At 25.7% G+C, this 17,724-nt stretch overlaps 1 protein-coding gene across 1 annotated transcript in view; it reads right to left on the bottom strand.

The window, feature by feature from the left end:
* LOC111629795 (protein cab-1-like) overlaps positions 1 to 17,715 on the bottom strand; it is a 48,994-nt gene extending 31,279 nt beyond the window's left edge. The window contains exon 1 of the mRNA XM_023373703.1: positions 17,547 to 17,715. Within this exon, the coding sequence (XP_023229471.1) occupies positions 17,547 to 17,610 (64 nt within the window). The 5' untranslated portion in view covers positions 17,611 to 17,715. The remainder of the gene's footprint in view (positions 1 to 17,546) is intronic.
* Between the last annotated feature and the right edge of the window lie 9 nt (positions 17,716 to 17,724).

The raw sequence follows: 17,724 nt of genomic DNA, 5'->3' as shown, positions 1-17,724 counted from the left end.
TCCAAAATTTCAAGTAGCAGTACAGTTTACATTCTTTTTACAATTCTGTATAACCTACAAACTAAAGATATTTCATAACTACTGTATTTTTTTGGCATATAAGATGACTTTTTAACCCAGGAAAATCTTCTCAAAAGTCGGGGGTCATCTTATACACCGGGTGTCGTCATATATGGCAAGTATATCCCAAACTTTATATTTTAACTGTAAAAGTTGGGGGTCGTCTTATACACTGGAAAGTATGGTGTAGAAAAATTATGAGAAAATTCGTTAAAAGTTTTAAAAAAGATGCAAAATACTTCTACTTTATGATATTATCAGGAACAATTCACAAGGGAGGTAGAGGTACCAGTGATATAAATAAATTAAAATTTATTTACTTGAACTTCGAAAACGTCTATAGCAATGTGGTTTATTGGATCATCTACAATATAATGTCATGTACAGTTTAATAAAAGATCCTTATAAATTATTTACATATTTTTAATTTTCAAGTTATTCTGGATCCACCACTGGATATTATTATGTAAATAATAAGTATTTAGAATAAAATATAAGTATATATTGAAAATACAGTCAAAGCAAAAGTCAATAAAATGATTTAGACAAGTGGTTCTCAATGTATGATCCATAGGTATCTAGTAAACCACAAGCATGTACTATGTGGTCTGCAGACTGACTTGGTCATTTTTTGCAAAATGTGATTTTTATGTTATTTAGCCAGAGGAAAAAACATTTTCACATATTGCATAGCTTTAACACTAGGTTACTGTTACTTTTCATAGACACAATGTAGTGACACTTTTTAAACATTTGGCAGATTATTCATCTTTTATTTGGTTGGCCAAATAAAAAATGAATAATCTGCCAAGTGTTTAAAAAGTGTCACTACATTGTGTCTATGAAAAGTAACAGGAAAATAAACAACACAGTTTCATTGGAATAAAAAGAAATTAGGTTACTGAATAGCCAAAATATTATGGCAGCCATCTGAGGTGATAATTACAAGATAAAAAGTGGACCAGAGCATACATGGTTCATCTGTGACTCAGTTTAAGTGGTCTGCAAGTTGAATAATGTTGAGAGTTGTTAATTTTGACTCATTGGTTGCTTAATCTATATTTTATTAAGCTCAGTTTATTTCAGGATACACATTTTGTTACTTTTTTAAAATTAAATATTTAAGAAATTTCTCCTATATTCATTTATGTTCTAATGAACTTAATAAATATTCAATTATAATAGACCAGTGATTTCCAAACTTTTCTAGTCACCACCCCCTTGGTTCCATAAAGTTATACCCAATACTCCCTAACCCATTTTCCCTAGTGTGAGAATGGCTTGGAAAACTTTCTATGAACCTCACACTTTGTGTCTTTACAAAACATTGTTCTCAATATCTGGAAACTTGTTTTCTGGATTTCTTCTTATCTGTTTTAACAGAGAAAAGGGAAAGGTTGTCAGTGACCCCAACCTTTGCCTATGGTCAGTGCACTCCCCTGCCACCCACTTGCTTCTTTTTGCTCCCCTAGATTTACTCACTGCCCACAGAGGGGCAGTAGCACCTACTTTGGGAACCACTGTAATAGACTATTCAACCTCTCAGCAGTGAGCGACAAATATATTCATCAAGAGTAATTGTGTGGTAGTGGTGAGGAACATATATATAGGTCAAATTCTTTTGGGTGTATTGCCAAAAACTACCACAAAAAAAAATTCACATAAAAAATGAATTACAGTATGTAACAATAAAAAATACTTTTCTTTACTAGACATAACTGTTTACAAAATCTTTTTCCGAAACAGTAATGAAAAAAAAATGCATGGAAAAATATGCTAAAAATTTCGCACATTTATTCTCCACTACTATGGGGTAGCACCATACCTGACTATCCCACTGTTGAAAGTTAATACATTCTGCATAAATAATTCATCCAAATTTCTACATTTAACTAGAACTTTCTTATTTTTATTTTAGTTTGCAACTTTTTATTATTATTATCTATATGTATATATTAGTGATGTAACGAATAGTATATTCGGCCTCAGGCCGAATACCAAATATTCGGCCAAACTATTCGGCTTGATTAACGCACATACGAAAATTGGCGCGCAAATCGCATTATATGGCAAGGATCGCGCACCCTGCTCTCTATTGGCCCGCTGTCACTACACTTCTTTAATCGCGTTAATTCTTGACAGTTGTAGCAGACAGACATGAGCGTCATGGCAGTATGTAATAAGTGATGATATCAAATGTGGATAACAATGAAATGACCTACACCTGTAAATAGAGAGGTTGCAGCCGACGTTTTCAACGCGAAAACGTGTACATCGGACGTTCAGCACCGCCTTCCTGTAAGCCTAGAAGCTTGACAATGGCGTTTGGAACGTCGAGCATGATTCCGCTGACGTTCCAAACGCCATTGTCAAACGTCTAGGCTTACAGGAAAGCAGCGCTGAACGTCCGACATACACGTTTTCGCGTTGAAAACGTCGGCTGCAACCTCTCTAATAACGGAAAAAAAGAGAGAAGGACCGCGAAGTGAAAATGTGAAAATAAATATTAAATTGAGTTGATAACATAATCGAACAAGTCGAGGCAGCTTATTGACGAGAAATTCGCGGTCATCAATGCCAAATAATTGTTCTCGTAGACTTCGGAAAGCTAAATGCTGTAATTAATTTAATTAATTAATTTAAATAATTTAGACCTACTGGAAACGCATCTGCACGGTAAGCAGGAGTTGCGGGTTCATGTCCCACTCCGGGCCGATTTTTTCTTCCAGTAGGTCTAAATTATTTAAAATCAATTAATTAAATTATAATTATAATTATTAAAGTTAATATGAGATGGCTAACGTCTACCTCTAGTGAGAAATTGGTTTATAATTTATGTAATAGCCGTAAATAGCCCGATATCATTCGGCAGTTGTTGATATTTACATGGAAGTTAATCATTCGAGTACTGCACAAGAAAAACTGAAAAAAATTCAGAAAAAGCTGGGAATAGCCAAGCATAATTTAGTGCAAGATATAACAACACGGTGGAATTCTACCTTTTATATGTTAGAAAGGCTTCTTGAACAAAAACGAGCTATTTCCCTCTATCTAATTGATACAGTAAACATATCTAATCTGACTGCAGAGTAGTGGGAGATTGTAGACCAATTACTGAAATTATTAAAGCCATTTGAAGAGATAACAAAAATTACTAGCTCAAACTATTCATGCTTATCTGAAATTATTCCCCATGTTGTTACTCTTAACCGCTACTGCAACAAGGCCGTGTCTTCTGACCTAGCACCTAAATTAAAGTTTATGGCGATCGCCATGCAACAAGGGATAAAACAACGTTTTTCACAGATTGACGATAATAAAAACTACCTGATATCAACTTTGTTAGATCCAAGGTTTAAGACGAATTTCTTCACGAACCAACTGCAAAAAGAAAGAGCCCGGCAGTACATTCTGGTTGAAGATTTAGTTTCAGACTATGATACCAGCAGCGATGAAAGCGTGCGTTCTTCTCCCGTGCAGTCTAAACGTAAAAGAACCGATGAGCCTGGACAAAGCATTCGCACATCTTTCTGGGAGTGCTATGATGAAGTAGTTGCTGAGAACTTTACCGATGATGACAATGGAGTCGGAATAGCTTCTACTTCAAAGAACATCATAGCAGGTGACCTTGATAAGTACTTGAGCATGAAAACTTTAAAGAGAAACGACGATCCATTTGCCTGGTGGGCTACACATAAATCTAAATTTTCCCAATGTTTAGTCAAACTGGCTGCTAAGTACTTATCAGCTCCTGCAAGCAGCGTGTATTCAGAGAGGCTTTTTAGTGAAGCAGGAAACGTATACGAAGAAAAGAGGAACAGACTTCTTCCCAAAAATGCGGAAAAGTTGATTTTTCTGCACCATAACCTACCACTTATTGACTTCAGTTATAATAAATAATTTTGTACAATGAAACAAAAAAGTTAATTTAATTTTCAAGTTTATAATAAAGGATGATTTCATAAAATTACAGATCATTAATTATTATTTTTTCACATTTTATGACCTAAGTTTCGATCTAATGTGCCCACGCAGTAAAAATTTTCATACAAATTTTTTACTCTTTTTAACTCCTTTAGGGTTTAATTTCGTAAAATCTTTTCTTAGTACGTCTAAACTTTACAAAAGGAACACACCCTCAAATTTTTAAGATTCTAGCACCAGTAGTTTTGGCTCTGCGTTAATTATCCTATCAGGACTTGTTCTTTTATATACGGGTATATAGATGACTAAACTACATAATAAGTAGGTAGTTTTCATTTGATTTGTTACCCTTTTTTGATCTCTTAAAAAATAACTTAGTTATATTACTTTTCCTTTGATCTTTTACATAAATAAGCAAAAAATTGCGCTTTCTCGATCTTGAAATGTATGTTCAGCATTGATAAAAGTTACCAAAATGATTAATTTACTGTGTTTTGTTATTTCTTACTCCTGTTTTTAGGTATTCGGTATTCGGCCGAATAGTGATTAAATATTCGGTATTCGGCCGAATAGCAAAAAATAGGCCGAATAGGCCGAATACCGAATAGTGGCCGAATATTCGTTACATCACTAATATATATATATATATAAAAATGGACATGTATGTCCCTATATTTCACTTTTTCGCAAAAACTACACATCGCACGTGAATGGTGTTTGTATGTAGTAGTAGCCCCAAGTCTCTATTCGTGCATAGGGGTGGTCGCGTCTCGATAGCTATAAGGGTGCGGGAGATATGGGCTTGAAAGTGGTTGAAAGTGGCTTTCTATTTCGAATGTTTTGATCGAATTTGTTCGAATTTAATTCGAACATAAAATTCGAATATTGGTTCGATTATAGAACGATTGTAAACGTTCCAGAAACATTGAAAATAGTTCGTTTGACTAAACGTAAAAATTCTCTAATTAGTCTGGAAACAGGGGACCTAATTCTTGCATTCTGTGAAAACGGGTAAGATTAGCTATAATGTAATTATCTTAATCTTCACTATCATTACTTTTTGCCCAGCGAAGCGGGTCCTTGCAGCTAGATTCTAGATTACTTAAAAAACAGTCTTTTATATATATAAAAAAAACTATATTACATACAAATAAAAACCCAGCAAAGCGGGTCCTTGCAGCTAGTAAATACATAAATTTTAAATTATATTTTTTGTCATATACTAATAATCTAGATTTATATTTCTATAACACATAAAAATTATCTTTATTATTTAAATATCCTATCACTCACAAGTTTAAATAAAAGTCATTGACTCTTCAATATATATTAATTTAACGGTAATTTAATATTAAAAATTTATTTTTTTTTAAATATTTCATTATTCCTGTTTGTAATATCATTGATAGAATTCATTATAAAAGTATTTTGTAATGTGTAATATTTCCTTGCTTGATTAATCTTGTTTCTTATCTCTTTATTATAGGAAATGTATAGTTATGACATGTATTTGAGAAAAATGAAATATTCTGTTTCTTCAATATAAATTAAATCATTATTAATATAATTCACTTTGTTATTATAGAGCAACATTATTCATTTTTTAAAGACTTAAAAATTAATATTTTTTGCACTATTTCTTTACACTTTTTGTTTTACTTTTCAAAAACAATTTTAACACATATCTGCTCTATTGTTGTTATAATACTACCCAGTATATTAGAAGTTAAATTTAACTAATTAAATAATTTAGAAAATTCTGGAAGTAACAATCAACCCAAAATGGATTCAAACCTGTAACTGCTGCTTATCATGCAGAAACATTACCAATTACACCAGCAAAACCATTAAGCTTAAGTTGCTTAAAATATTAGCTTTGTTTATTTTAAATGAATGTTTATTTAAGTATTTGATTGATCCTAATTTTTTATTTAAAGAAAACAAATGATCATTATTAAATTTTACATATAAAAATCAAAAATTGTTCATCCTAATTAAAGAAAAACATTTTGAAATTTGTTCATTACATAAACTAGAATTTAAAAAATTAACCATTTTTTAAAAAACTGACCCAATATTTAAAAAACAAATTATAAGAAATTTAGAACTATTATGTCTATGTTTTCTTAATAATATTTGAATAACCAATTCTATCATAAAGTCAGAGTTTGTTTAAATTTGTTGTAAAATTGTAAGCTATTAACAGAGATACTCATAATAATTTAATTTTGTTAATTATTATATTCATAGAGATAAATCTATTCTAAATATATCATTTATAGTTAATATTGCTGATAGTTATTGGTAATCAGTGGTTCTAATTGACTAATGGTTATTATAACTACTGTAATTGCCTATTGATGTTATTTATCAATAAAGCTGATAGCTCCTGCCATTACAGTATATCCTGATAAACAGAAAAAAATGTTCAAAAATATATTAAAAATAAAGTAGGTTATTTTTGAAATCTCATTCTTCTGTGTTTGTTAAAATTAAGATAAAGAAATTGTTCTAATTAGTTGTTGGGTTCCCAATATTTTACTAAAAATACCACAAAAGCTGGAAAGTAATATAAACACTCAGACAGTTCCAGTACTAGTTCTAGTAGGTCCGAGTAGTATACAATAAATTACCAAACGATTGCCTAAATATCAGGCTATAAATAAGGCTAATTAAATGATTGGTTTAAAGTAATTTGACACTAGAGGTAGACGTTAGGCACCACCTCTTAAGTAAATTAATAATTATAATTAAATAAATAAATTATTAAATAAATTTAGAACCTTCTGGAATAAAAGAACTGGTCCGGGACGGGGCTCAAACCCGCAACTTCTGCTTTCAAGAAGTGCGGAGGTTACGGGTTCCAAGTACATTAGATACAATCAAGTAAGGTTATATCTAATGTAATATACTTCTGGAAGCGAAGACTCGCTCGGGGTCTGGGTTGCGTAACTGGCAAGCGCACTGCACGGCAAGCGGAGGTTGCGGGTTTGAGCCCCGTCCCAGCCCAGTTCTTTTATTCCAGAAGGTTCTAAATTTGTTTAATAATTTATTTATTTAATTATAATTATTAATTTACTTATGAGATGGCACCTAACGTCTACCTCTAGTGTCAAATTACTTTATACCAATCATTTAATTAGCCTTATTTATAGCCCGATATTTAGGCAATCATTTGGTGATTTATTCTAGTAGGTCCATTTATTGGAAGAAAATGAACATTTTTATCACCATACATTGAATGTTATCACTCAAAGAACTTTTTAAAAAAGAACATTCTATATGTTAGAAACAGTACAGAAGGTATATGTGTGTATATTTTAAATTATCATATTAACATCCACAGATCACAGTAATATATCAAGAATTAAAAATTTTTAATATTATGTTGTAAATTATATCATCTATTCTATTTAATTATGCCCATTAATCAATTTACTTTTAATAGTTTAATAATGAAAAAAGTTACACAATAAATTTTCTTTCATTTTAATTCAAGAAGTACAGTCAAATATTTTAATTCAATTTTCTACTTGATAACTACCAGTAATTGTATAATACTGGCACCTGCATTAAAAAATAATACTTTTGTAATAATTTTACTTATCATCATCATTATTAAATTATTGAAATATTAATCCAAACATTTAGTCTCAAAGTAACAGTAAACCAGAATAAACTAACAGTAAGCAGAAATTTAATTTGGGCTAACCACATCGATATTAAAATAATATTAAAATAGAATTGTTCTGTTGAATCTTTCATATAGTTGAATTTCATATAGTTTGTTCTGCAAAAAACTCAGATAATTACTTACACCAATGTCTTCATCCCATTATTTATTTTTGTAAAGTAATGATGTCATTCATAAATGTTTAATTCTTATTAAACAAGTTTCTGTAAATGAAAACTGATTTGATTCTTTTACTGTAAATGTATAACTTCACTGTTTATTATATATAACTTCTTTTTATTAAAATTTTCTTTCTGATTTCATATATATTTTAGAATTTTGAAAATATTTACCATAAAAAGTTTCTTAAATTACTATATCTCTAAATTTAATTAATTAATTAATTTATTTATTTGTTAAATTAATTTGTTAAATTTTTAAATATTTCTGACAGGTTAGCTTTGATAATAACGTTCACCTGCTAACATCTATCATAATTATAAATTTATACTGAACAAAAACCATTTTATATTTTGTTGGGCAATAAAATTTATGTAGGCCTATGTAGTTACAATATAAACTTCATATTATATTAGTCTCTTTGGGATATTTGGATTTAAGTTATATTCAAAATAAAATATGACAGTAATAAAAAGAAAACTAAGAAAACTTATTTATCATGTACTGGTAGCTTTTTCAAGTACAGTAATCACAAATGATAAAGAGTTTCTTTAAATAAATTGAAGTTCTATCACTATGCAAACATATTAATTTAATTTTATCTTATCTTTAATTCTAAGTATTTTTCTTTCAATAATTGAAGGGCTTAGTGGAAAAACAGCGTATCCCACAAAACTACAAAAAATGAGTTCTTAACAAATTTGAATTTGTGCATCATTGATTCATCTTCTAAGAAACTTTCATGGTTCAGTTGCATGTCCCATGGGTTGTACGTTCACATTAATAACACATTACGTATTAAAGTGCTGGTGAAGGAAACAAAAATCAATTTTTTTTCTTGAAAATTTCCTATTGTGGAATATGTCATTTTTCTAATCCCCTCAATTGATGAAAACAATAAAAACAATTTAAAAATAAAAATAATATTGATAAGTTTGTGTAAAAATATATCAAATATTTATTCCATAAAATAAATAAATAAAGTCACCTTTCACTTGTAAGTAAAACTAAAATTTGCAGAAATAAAACAACTTGGTATATTTTTAGTTGTTCTACAAACTGAAGTAAACTGAAACTAAATATCTATAGAAAATTTTTATTCTCAAAAAAATTATTATTCTTTCTGTAAACATTTCACATTAACAGAAATACAGTTTTATTCAATATTTTATAAAATTCACTTTAAATCATATACAAGAAATATTCTGATTTGTATAATTATTTTAAATTATTGCAATGAATGTATCAATTTATACATGATTTTATCTGTAAATTATTTTTTTTAAATTATTTTCAAATAACGATTATTATAATTCATTTTATGTGATTTAAAATTTCATATTTAAAACAATTTCTAACCAAGACATTCATTATCTGATCATATCAATATCAAATTTATAAAATAATTTATTTTTCTTCTATCAGTCATGTAATTATAAAAACATCAATAAATTCCAATTGCTAGTTATATTATTGAATAAATTTAATTTTCTTCAGATTTATATGAAAAATTGAGTGAAAAACTGCATTCAAGGATTCAAAAACTTATATTTTATTTATTTAGAATTATATATTTTATAAATGAATTATGCAAGAAATAATGAATATTTCTTGAATGAATAAAATAATGAAGATATCTAAAATAATAATATTCAAATATCTTTTAATCAATAAATATAACATGATAAAAACACTGAATAAAAATTTCTATATTTTAGAACATAATTCAGTATGAAGTAAATATAAACTCATACTATAATTTACTCATGTACATAAATAAACTCAATTATATATAAAATTAAATATAAATTTAAAAAATTGTATGGCTTGTTATAAATATATTATAAAATTAAAATATTGTGAATAATTAATTTTTCCTGGATGATTTAAAATAAGATAACATACACTGGTGTGCAAAACTTAAGCAACAATTGTTTTTTGCCGTAACTCCACAAGAAATCACCTGGGAGACATGAAATTCAGAATACAGAGACAGTATTTTGTGCTTAAAAGATGAAGAAAGCATACTAGTGCAAAAATGAATAGAACACATATAGTATAGAATCAAAGCCTCCTTCTTATTGTAATCTTGAACTGCGTGCCATTACTGCACACGTTCTATGTGCCCTCACATCACCTGTGATGTCTTCTTCCTGAATACAAATCATCTTTCTATTGAGTTGGATGTTTACTGTACTGATCACAACAATCCCTTTTCTACAATTTTATGGCTGTCTGCTTAAAAATTACATTGTTGCTTAAGTTTTGCACACCAGTATATGTTTTCTTTTTAGAACGAACTAAATTGTTTAATGACATTTTTTCTAGAAAAGATATTGCAGTTTAACCATTAATGCCAAATTAATTTTATAGAAGTAGATTCAAATACAGAAATATATTTAAAAAACAGTTCTAACATCAATTTACACTGTTATACTTTAAATTTATAAACATTTTCTTAAATTAATGAAATGTCTGATTTAAAAGATAATGTAATGAAAACTTGGAGATTAAGCAATATTTGAGAAATGCATCAGATGTAATACTTGACAAGAGTTACATATAAAAATTAAACAACATAGTAGTAAAAACTAAATTAAATGCATTCTTTAATTATGTAATTAATTGATATTGGAACATAGCTTCAAAAATCTAATAATACAATAAAATTAAAGTGTATAGTAGTAATGATTGAATATGTTATACTCAATATTATGAAGAAATAAAGAATAAAAACAAAAGCTTTTTACAAGCAACAGAATAATTAAATCACAACTAATGCTTTCAGTTATGGTGTGCATTAAAAGTTTAAATTGAAACTTTGATCCTGCTTTAAACAAAAGTCTTGTCAAACAATTCACTTTAATTGGTAATATTCTTCTCTATTTTTATTAAAATACTTCTTTTCATTTTTAATCAATTAAAAAAATTCTTTTAATTCTAAAAGCTTGAGCAGCATTATATAATATATATATTAAAAAAATAAAATTGAACCAACATCAACTTAAGGACATAGTAAAACACAATCCTATTTAATTCATTGTATTTTCAGTTCTATGACCTGACACGACTTGCTAGTTTTTGGAGGAGATGGCTTAATTTATAATCAAATTAAAAAATGTTTTCCAACAAAACAGATTAAATCTTGAATTAGCTCTTTCTATACCTCTCAATCAATTTTTATGACTGTTTGTAGATATTCAAAATGCTTATTGCAGATAATGTAATTTTATGAATTGATGTCAAAAGCTTTCAGGGTATTTATTTTATATCAATCTATAATTTAGGTTTGATATCAAATATCTATTATTAAGAAATATTTGAAGTGTTAAAATGATGTTATTTCCTTCTGTCAATATTAAATCTAACTTACAAATTTTTATTAAATTATTCTTTTGAGTCTAAAATTTCATTAATAAGTGAAAATACTTATAAATATGAAAACATTACAAACTGAAGTTTATAAAACAATGTAAATTGTAGCTATAATTATTTTTATATTTATTTTCATATTAAAAAAAATGTCTTCATTTAAAATATTTCAGACAGAATAATTATTATTATTTACATTTTTATTACATTTAATTAAGAAATATTTGACATTTTTTTTAAAATATACATTTAATTATAAGCAGTTTTATCTTATTTAGTATGCAGATACACAAACATGCCACAATCAGTTAAAGATTATTAAGTTAAATATAAAATTTAAAAAAAATTATTTTGAATTTTATTTAATTTTAGAAAGGTTTCATTCATATAATTTTATCAGAAAACAAATTTTTTTTTCTGAATTTTTTTAATATAATAAAAGTACTTGAGCTATTAAAACTTGTTTATTTGATTTTCTAATAAAGACAATTTCAACAGTAAAAAATGACAATTTTATTATTCTGCTTAATCAGTAATGAAAACCACTGGATTGTCTTTTAAACAAATATTGAATTTTATCAACATGTAAATACATCTGATAATAAATTAAAACACAAAAGTTTCTGTATTTCCATAAAGCATTTATTTACAATCCACCCTTGAAATAAAGAGAAACTAGTCTGCTGATTCCAATATAAAATTACATAATAATTAAATTTACTTTTCATAATTCTTGTAATGCCATTGATTATGTCATAAACAATCAATAAACAATGGAATATATTATAAATAAACTAATTAACAAAATATTAAAAATTTTCTACTAGTAATTATATCAAATTGTAAATACACTGTAATTGGGCTCAATTATGCTACAGGTAATTTTCAACATGCTTTTCTGAATTCTATTCTATTTCTATTAGCAGTTATACTATTAGTTTTGTATTTATTACTCTTCTTCTATTCATTTCTGATAATCAGATTTAAATATTTTAAAATTTGACATTTCTCCACTATTAAATTATATATCTTCTGAAACATTGTTTATTTTGTAGGTGAAAAAGGCTTAAACAAGTCAAAATACTAGTAACAACAAGTAAGAACAAGTAATTCTTGTTTCTGAAGCAAATTTTTGTTGTTAATTAGAGATTAATCAATAGCATTAGTTCAGTTTGATTAATTAAGATAATTTTGGAGGAGAATGGATATGAATTCAAATGTTAAAAGTTTTTTATTCTGCCTAGCATCCATACATGAATATAAATCAGATATATTGCTATTACAATTAATAGAATTCTTGTAGAGTTTATTAGTTTTTATCAAGTAAATATAAAAAAAAATGAACTGTTTAAAATTTCACAACAAAAAATGTAAGCTGTTTTATAACTACATCATTAAAACTAATTATTCTGTAGAGTATTAGAAAAAAATGTCTGCATGACACTAGAAGACACAAACAAGGTATTTTAAATTACATGAAAGCTAACATAATGCTACAGTAGTAATTTTATAAGTACAGTACAAATTCATATGAAAATCTAAAATAATCGTCAATAGTATCAAATGTAATTTTAAATTAAATGTTAAATATATATTTAAATATTTTAAAGTAGTTTCATTCAATTTTAATATAAACACACATTCTAACTAAAATAAAAATTCTCATATCACTATAATTATAAAAATAAGTTATTCTTAACTTATTCTTATGGTAAGTTAAATTTTTTTTATTCTTCATACTTCTGTTATTTCTTTTATTGTTGTGTATTGAGTTCAAATTATTATTATTAAATTTTTCTGTGTTAATTTTAAGGATAATGGAATTAAGACTGTCAATATTAAAATTCATAAACTTATAAAGACAATTGTACACATTGCCTGGTAAAGTGTCTTTAATACAGTAGAGTAAGCAAACCAATGACATAATCCATTTCAAATGAAATGAACTACTGATATATCATTGGAACACAAGGAGGCAATATGATCTTAACTTCATAGTGAGATTATCTATTGTCTGCTAAATATTCTTAGCTTTATTAAAAATTATAATCATTTCAAGTGATTAAATAAATTATATTTAAATTACAATAACTGTGAAATTGCTGTATATTCTTTAATTTTAAATCTTTCTTTGTCAATTATATTTTTTAAATTTTAATTAAATGCTTAAATAGAAAAGTTATAAAATATAATAATCAATAAGTCAGAAATAAATATTTAAATACAGAATTTGTCTAAAATATTTTAGTTTATAAAATATTTTGTGTACAATGATTTATTCAAGCCAGAGGTTTCCAGATTGTAACATTACATTTAGTTATTCCAGTCACTCCCACATCAGCATCCCACAGTTTTTTGTCCCAGTTCTAAGCTATCATATCTTCTGTTGCACATCTCACTACATATAACTTGTCCTTAATTATATGATTAACTGAGAATAATTACTTTGAAATTTAGTATTAAAGATAATCAATTATCAAAATTAAATCTTGATTTTGTGTATAGTAATTGTGCAGTATATAAAAATATGATATACAGTATAATATAATAAATTATGGAAAGATTTTCAATATAAATTTATTTATTTAACTAATTTTAGCAGTTTTACTAAAACTCTTAAAAAATTAATTCAAATATTTATACAAATATGTACATAATTTAAAATTATTATAAAAATTGTTTTAATAAAACAAAAAACAAAAAAATTTCTTTGCTAAGCACATTTGTTAAAACTTAACAAAAATATTTGGCAGAGAAGTGTCATTTTCTAAATATTTTATGCCTAAAAATTATTCTCTAATTATATTAATGTAATTGCATGATTAAATTATATAATCTTCATTTACATAAATAATTTATATTTTTTAAACTTTCATTTAAAACATAACTACTTTATAAAAGATTGTACAAATTTCACAGTAATAATACTGAATTGTGTCAGAATAAAGATAATTACAAAACTTTTCAAGCTTTTTTCCAATGAAAAAAGAAAGTTTTATTTTTTATTGAAATAAAATGTTTTTATCACTAACCATAAATTTTAATATCTAATATAATTTTTTCTAACAGTATAAACAAAATAACTGATAAAATATTTTAACTAAACTTAGTGTCTAAGAGATACTGATATGCATGAAATCATATCTTAAAATAAATTATTATTATTTTATCTTTGAAATGATTAATTTAGAACAGTTGAAATTGTATTAAGTAAACTATATTAATCCGTTTTTTTTTTTTTTTTCTTGGAAGAATTTATAAGAAAATTGTACTACATATATTAGTCATATCTTTGTATGTGCATTTGTTGATTCACCTGTAAAATAGCATTAAATTTACCAGAATGTATATCAGTTGAACTGTATCATTATCATCATCAAGATTTCATTAAAAAAATAAACTAATTTGATTAAAATTACATCATCAAAACTCATATTAATTTATTTTGATTTAAATTAATTGTAAAAACATCTTTAAAAAAAAAAATTTTTAAGTTCATTACACATAACATTATAACCGTAATGTATTTTTGGATACTTAATTTTAATATTGGAACTTAGATTTTAATATTTTCTCTAATATTAAAATTTTGTAATTTGTGAATGCTATATTTTAATTATCCATTTATTTTCTCACAAGTAAAAATTATTAAACAGACCAGTTGAAACAGACATTTTATAATCAATATCTATAAATAGAAAATAGATCTAATTCACAGTTTGAAACTTAAAAAAACTGTATTTAGATATTCTTTAGATCTTATAAAAATCAATAATCTTTGTAAACAATTTTTAATACACTTAATAAACTGATCATTAATGGAAAAACTGGTAGAAGGATATAACATTTTTATACTAATATAATTCTTTACAGATTTATGATTTTGTACATCTGCTTGAATAAAATATTTAAAGGGTTTCCTCATATATTTTTATCATTTTAAAGTAAAACATTTTCATTTTCAACATGCTAACAAGTAAGTATATTGATCCATTGTCTAATATGAAATAAATTTAAAATATTTCATCATCGTCAAGCAATTTTGCAAAAATAGTTTACAACTCAGAAATGTTTTTAGTTGTAAATTAAAAAAAAAGATAAAATATTAGAAAGACTATTTTTATTTTAAACAATTTTATGCGTAAAATTTGGTATGAAATCTATTTTTCATTACTTTATTAAAAGAAAATTGAAATGTACAAAGATTAATGACATCAGGATAAATAGATATAACATATTGGAAAATATTGTCTACAAGTAATCAATTTTACACAAAATCTTGTTTAATATATATTTCATAAATTAAACTTTGAACAAATATGCTAATTTATAATAATAACTGTCTTCTTTGAGAAAGATTTACAACCAAACCATTTTTTCTATAATCTTTTAAGAAAATTTACTTAAAATATTAATTCTTGTTTTATTATAATTGTTTCTTGGCATCAAAGGTTTTCTACCTAGTATGCTAATAAATAAATAAACTGCTTAAAATATTAATCATGAGATTTATATCTCACATTTATTACTAAATTAATATGTATATATTTTATAAATATGTAATAATAACAACATTGCATGTGTGGAATATTCTGAATTTATTATTGTAATTAAAATAATTTCAAGTAATTAAAAATAGAGAAAGAGAGAGAAGAAACATTTAATTGTCAGAACTTCTTAATTTTATCAATGATGAATATCTTGTACAGTACATCTTTTTCCACATAATACAGTTAAAACAACAATTATATCATCATGATAATTTTCATTCTTTTAAGACAGATGAGACAGTTTTTTCCAACTTTGCAATACATTTTATATATTAAATATTTTTCTTTTTCTATTTTATTTATATATAAAATAAACATAGTATTATATATAAAATATATTTTAGATTTGTACTTGTAGCATGTAATTAAAATCCCAAAGAGAAATACATTTATTTTTAACTGTTTAATATTTTTACATAAAAAAAAAAAATTATTCATAACATGTGCATTCTGGAAATTAAATACACTGAAAAATTGAAAATGTTAAAAAAAAAAAATGGAGCTTCTGAATTACTTTTAAATTCATAAAGAAAAAATATGTAAAAATCTATTTAAGACATAACTATGACATATTTTTTAACTAAATATTCAATTAATAATTTAATTAAACCTTAAAATCTAACATAGAGGAAACACATGCATAGTTGTCAAGTTATAAAAATTTTATTTATTTTTGTCATTTTAGAGCCATTATTATTATTATTATACATGTAATAGCTGTTTTAAATAGATCAGATTATCTCTTAGAAGTACAGAATCTTGTCAAATTAAATTACTGGACAATATCTAGATCCATTAGTCTCTACAAAGATGATTTTTATTCCAGATAATTTAATTTTGTAACTTTAATTAACAAAATTACAATTATTATTAAACTTTATAATAATATAATAAATAGATTGAAAAATCATCTTTTAAAAGTTTTTCTCTTCATTTGAAACTTATAATAAAAAACAAGTTATGTAACTTAAAGTAAAAGAAAAATCATTATATATTGATTTAAAACAATCAAAATTTTACAAATTAATTATCTTTTAGCATTTAAATATTCTCATCAAACCAATTTTGTTTTAAAAATTATTCACATAAAAAAACATTCCAATCAGGTTGTAAAAAAAGCAGTGTATCTTATCAAATCTCTAATGCTAATATTTGAAATGTAAATATTATCAAATGAAATTCCTTCTAGACTATTTCCTTTTGATGATTCTTCTTAAGAAATCTGTAAATCCTATTCTACTTGAATAATCACAAGCAATACACATTCAAATATATCGTTAAAAACTTCGCAATTTCTTTTTTAAACATAGCAGTTCAATGATAGGTGTCATTTTTAACACCTATTTGATAATGTATTAAATGTGTCATTTATATATAAACGTTCGTTCTATCAATTTGTTTACGGACTAACACAGATGTATTTTCACATAACTTAAGAAATAATCTTAAACGATTTACTTAAAATAATTAAGCTATAAACAATTTTTAAAAAATTACAATGAATAAATACGTGTGTTTGAGATTAAACTATACAGAAAGACTCATTTAACAGCAAAATATTTTTTAAAAATTACATTTTTAACCGAAATCATAACATACATTGTCACAACAGTTTATAAAAAAGGATATGTAGGGACTGGTAAATATATTCTCATATAATCTAAACTACATACGGTCCATAAAATAATATTTTTTCGCATGCCGTTATAAAACCGATTCAAAAGTTGAGAAAAATCAGAATGCCGACTCTGCAAAACTCACGTGATACACCATATGGTAGCACCTACCTCTTTGGACATTAATCAAAACCAATTGGAGAATAAGACTGGAATAAAATACAGTCGATGCCATGAAAGATGAAATAATAGAACAGGGAAAATCTCGACCGTCTTGTCAAATAAACGATACTATGGTCGACGTAGGAATCGTTCGTTGAAGATACTGGATGCTGTAATGTTGCTTAGT

This window comes from Centruroides sculpturatus, unplaced genomic scaffold (genome assembly GCF_000671375.1).
Source record: "Centruroides sculpturatus isolate CEXI.00-Female unplaced genomic scaffold, Cexi_2.0 scaffold446, whole genome shotgun sequence".
Lineage (NCBI taxonomy): Eukaryota > Metazoa > Arthropoda > Arachnida > Scorpiones > Buthidae > Centruroides > Centruroides sculpturatus.
The sequence above is the reverse complement of the archived record's forward strand: the minus strand, read 5'-3'. Positions and strand labels throughout refer to the sequence as shown.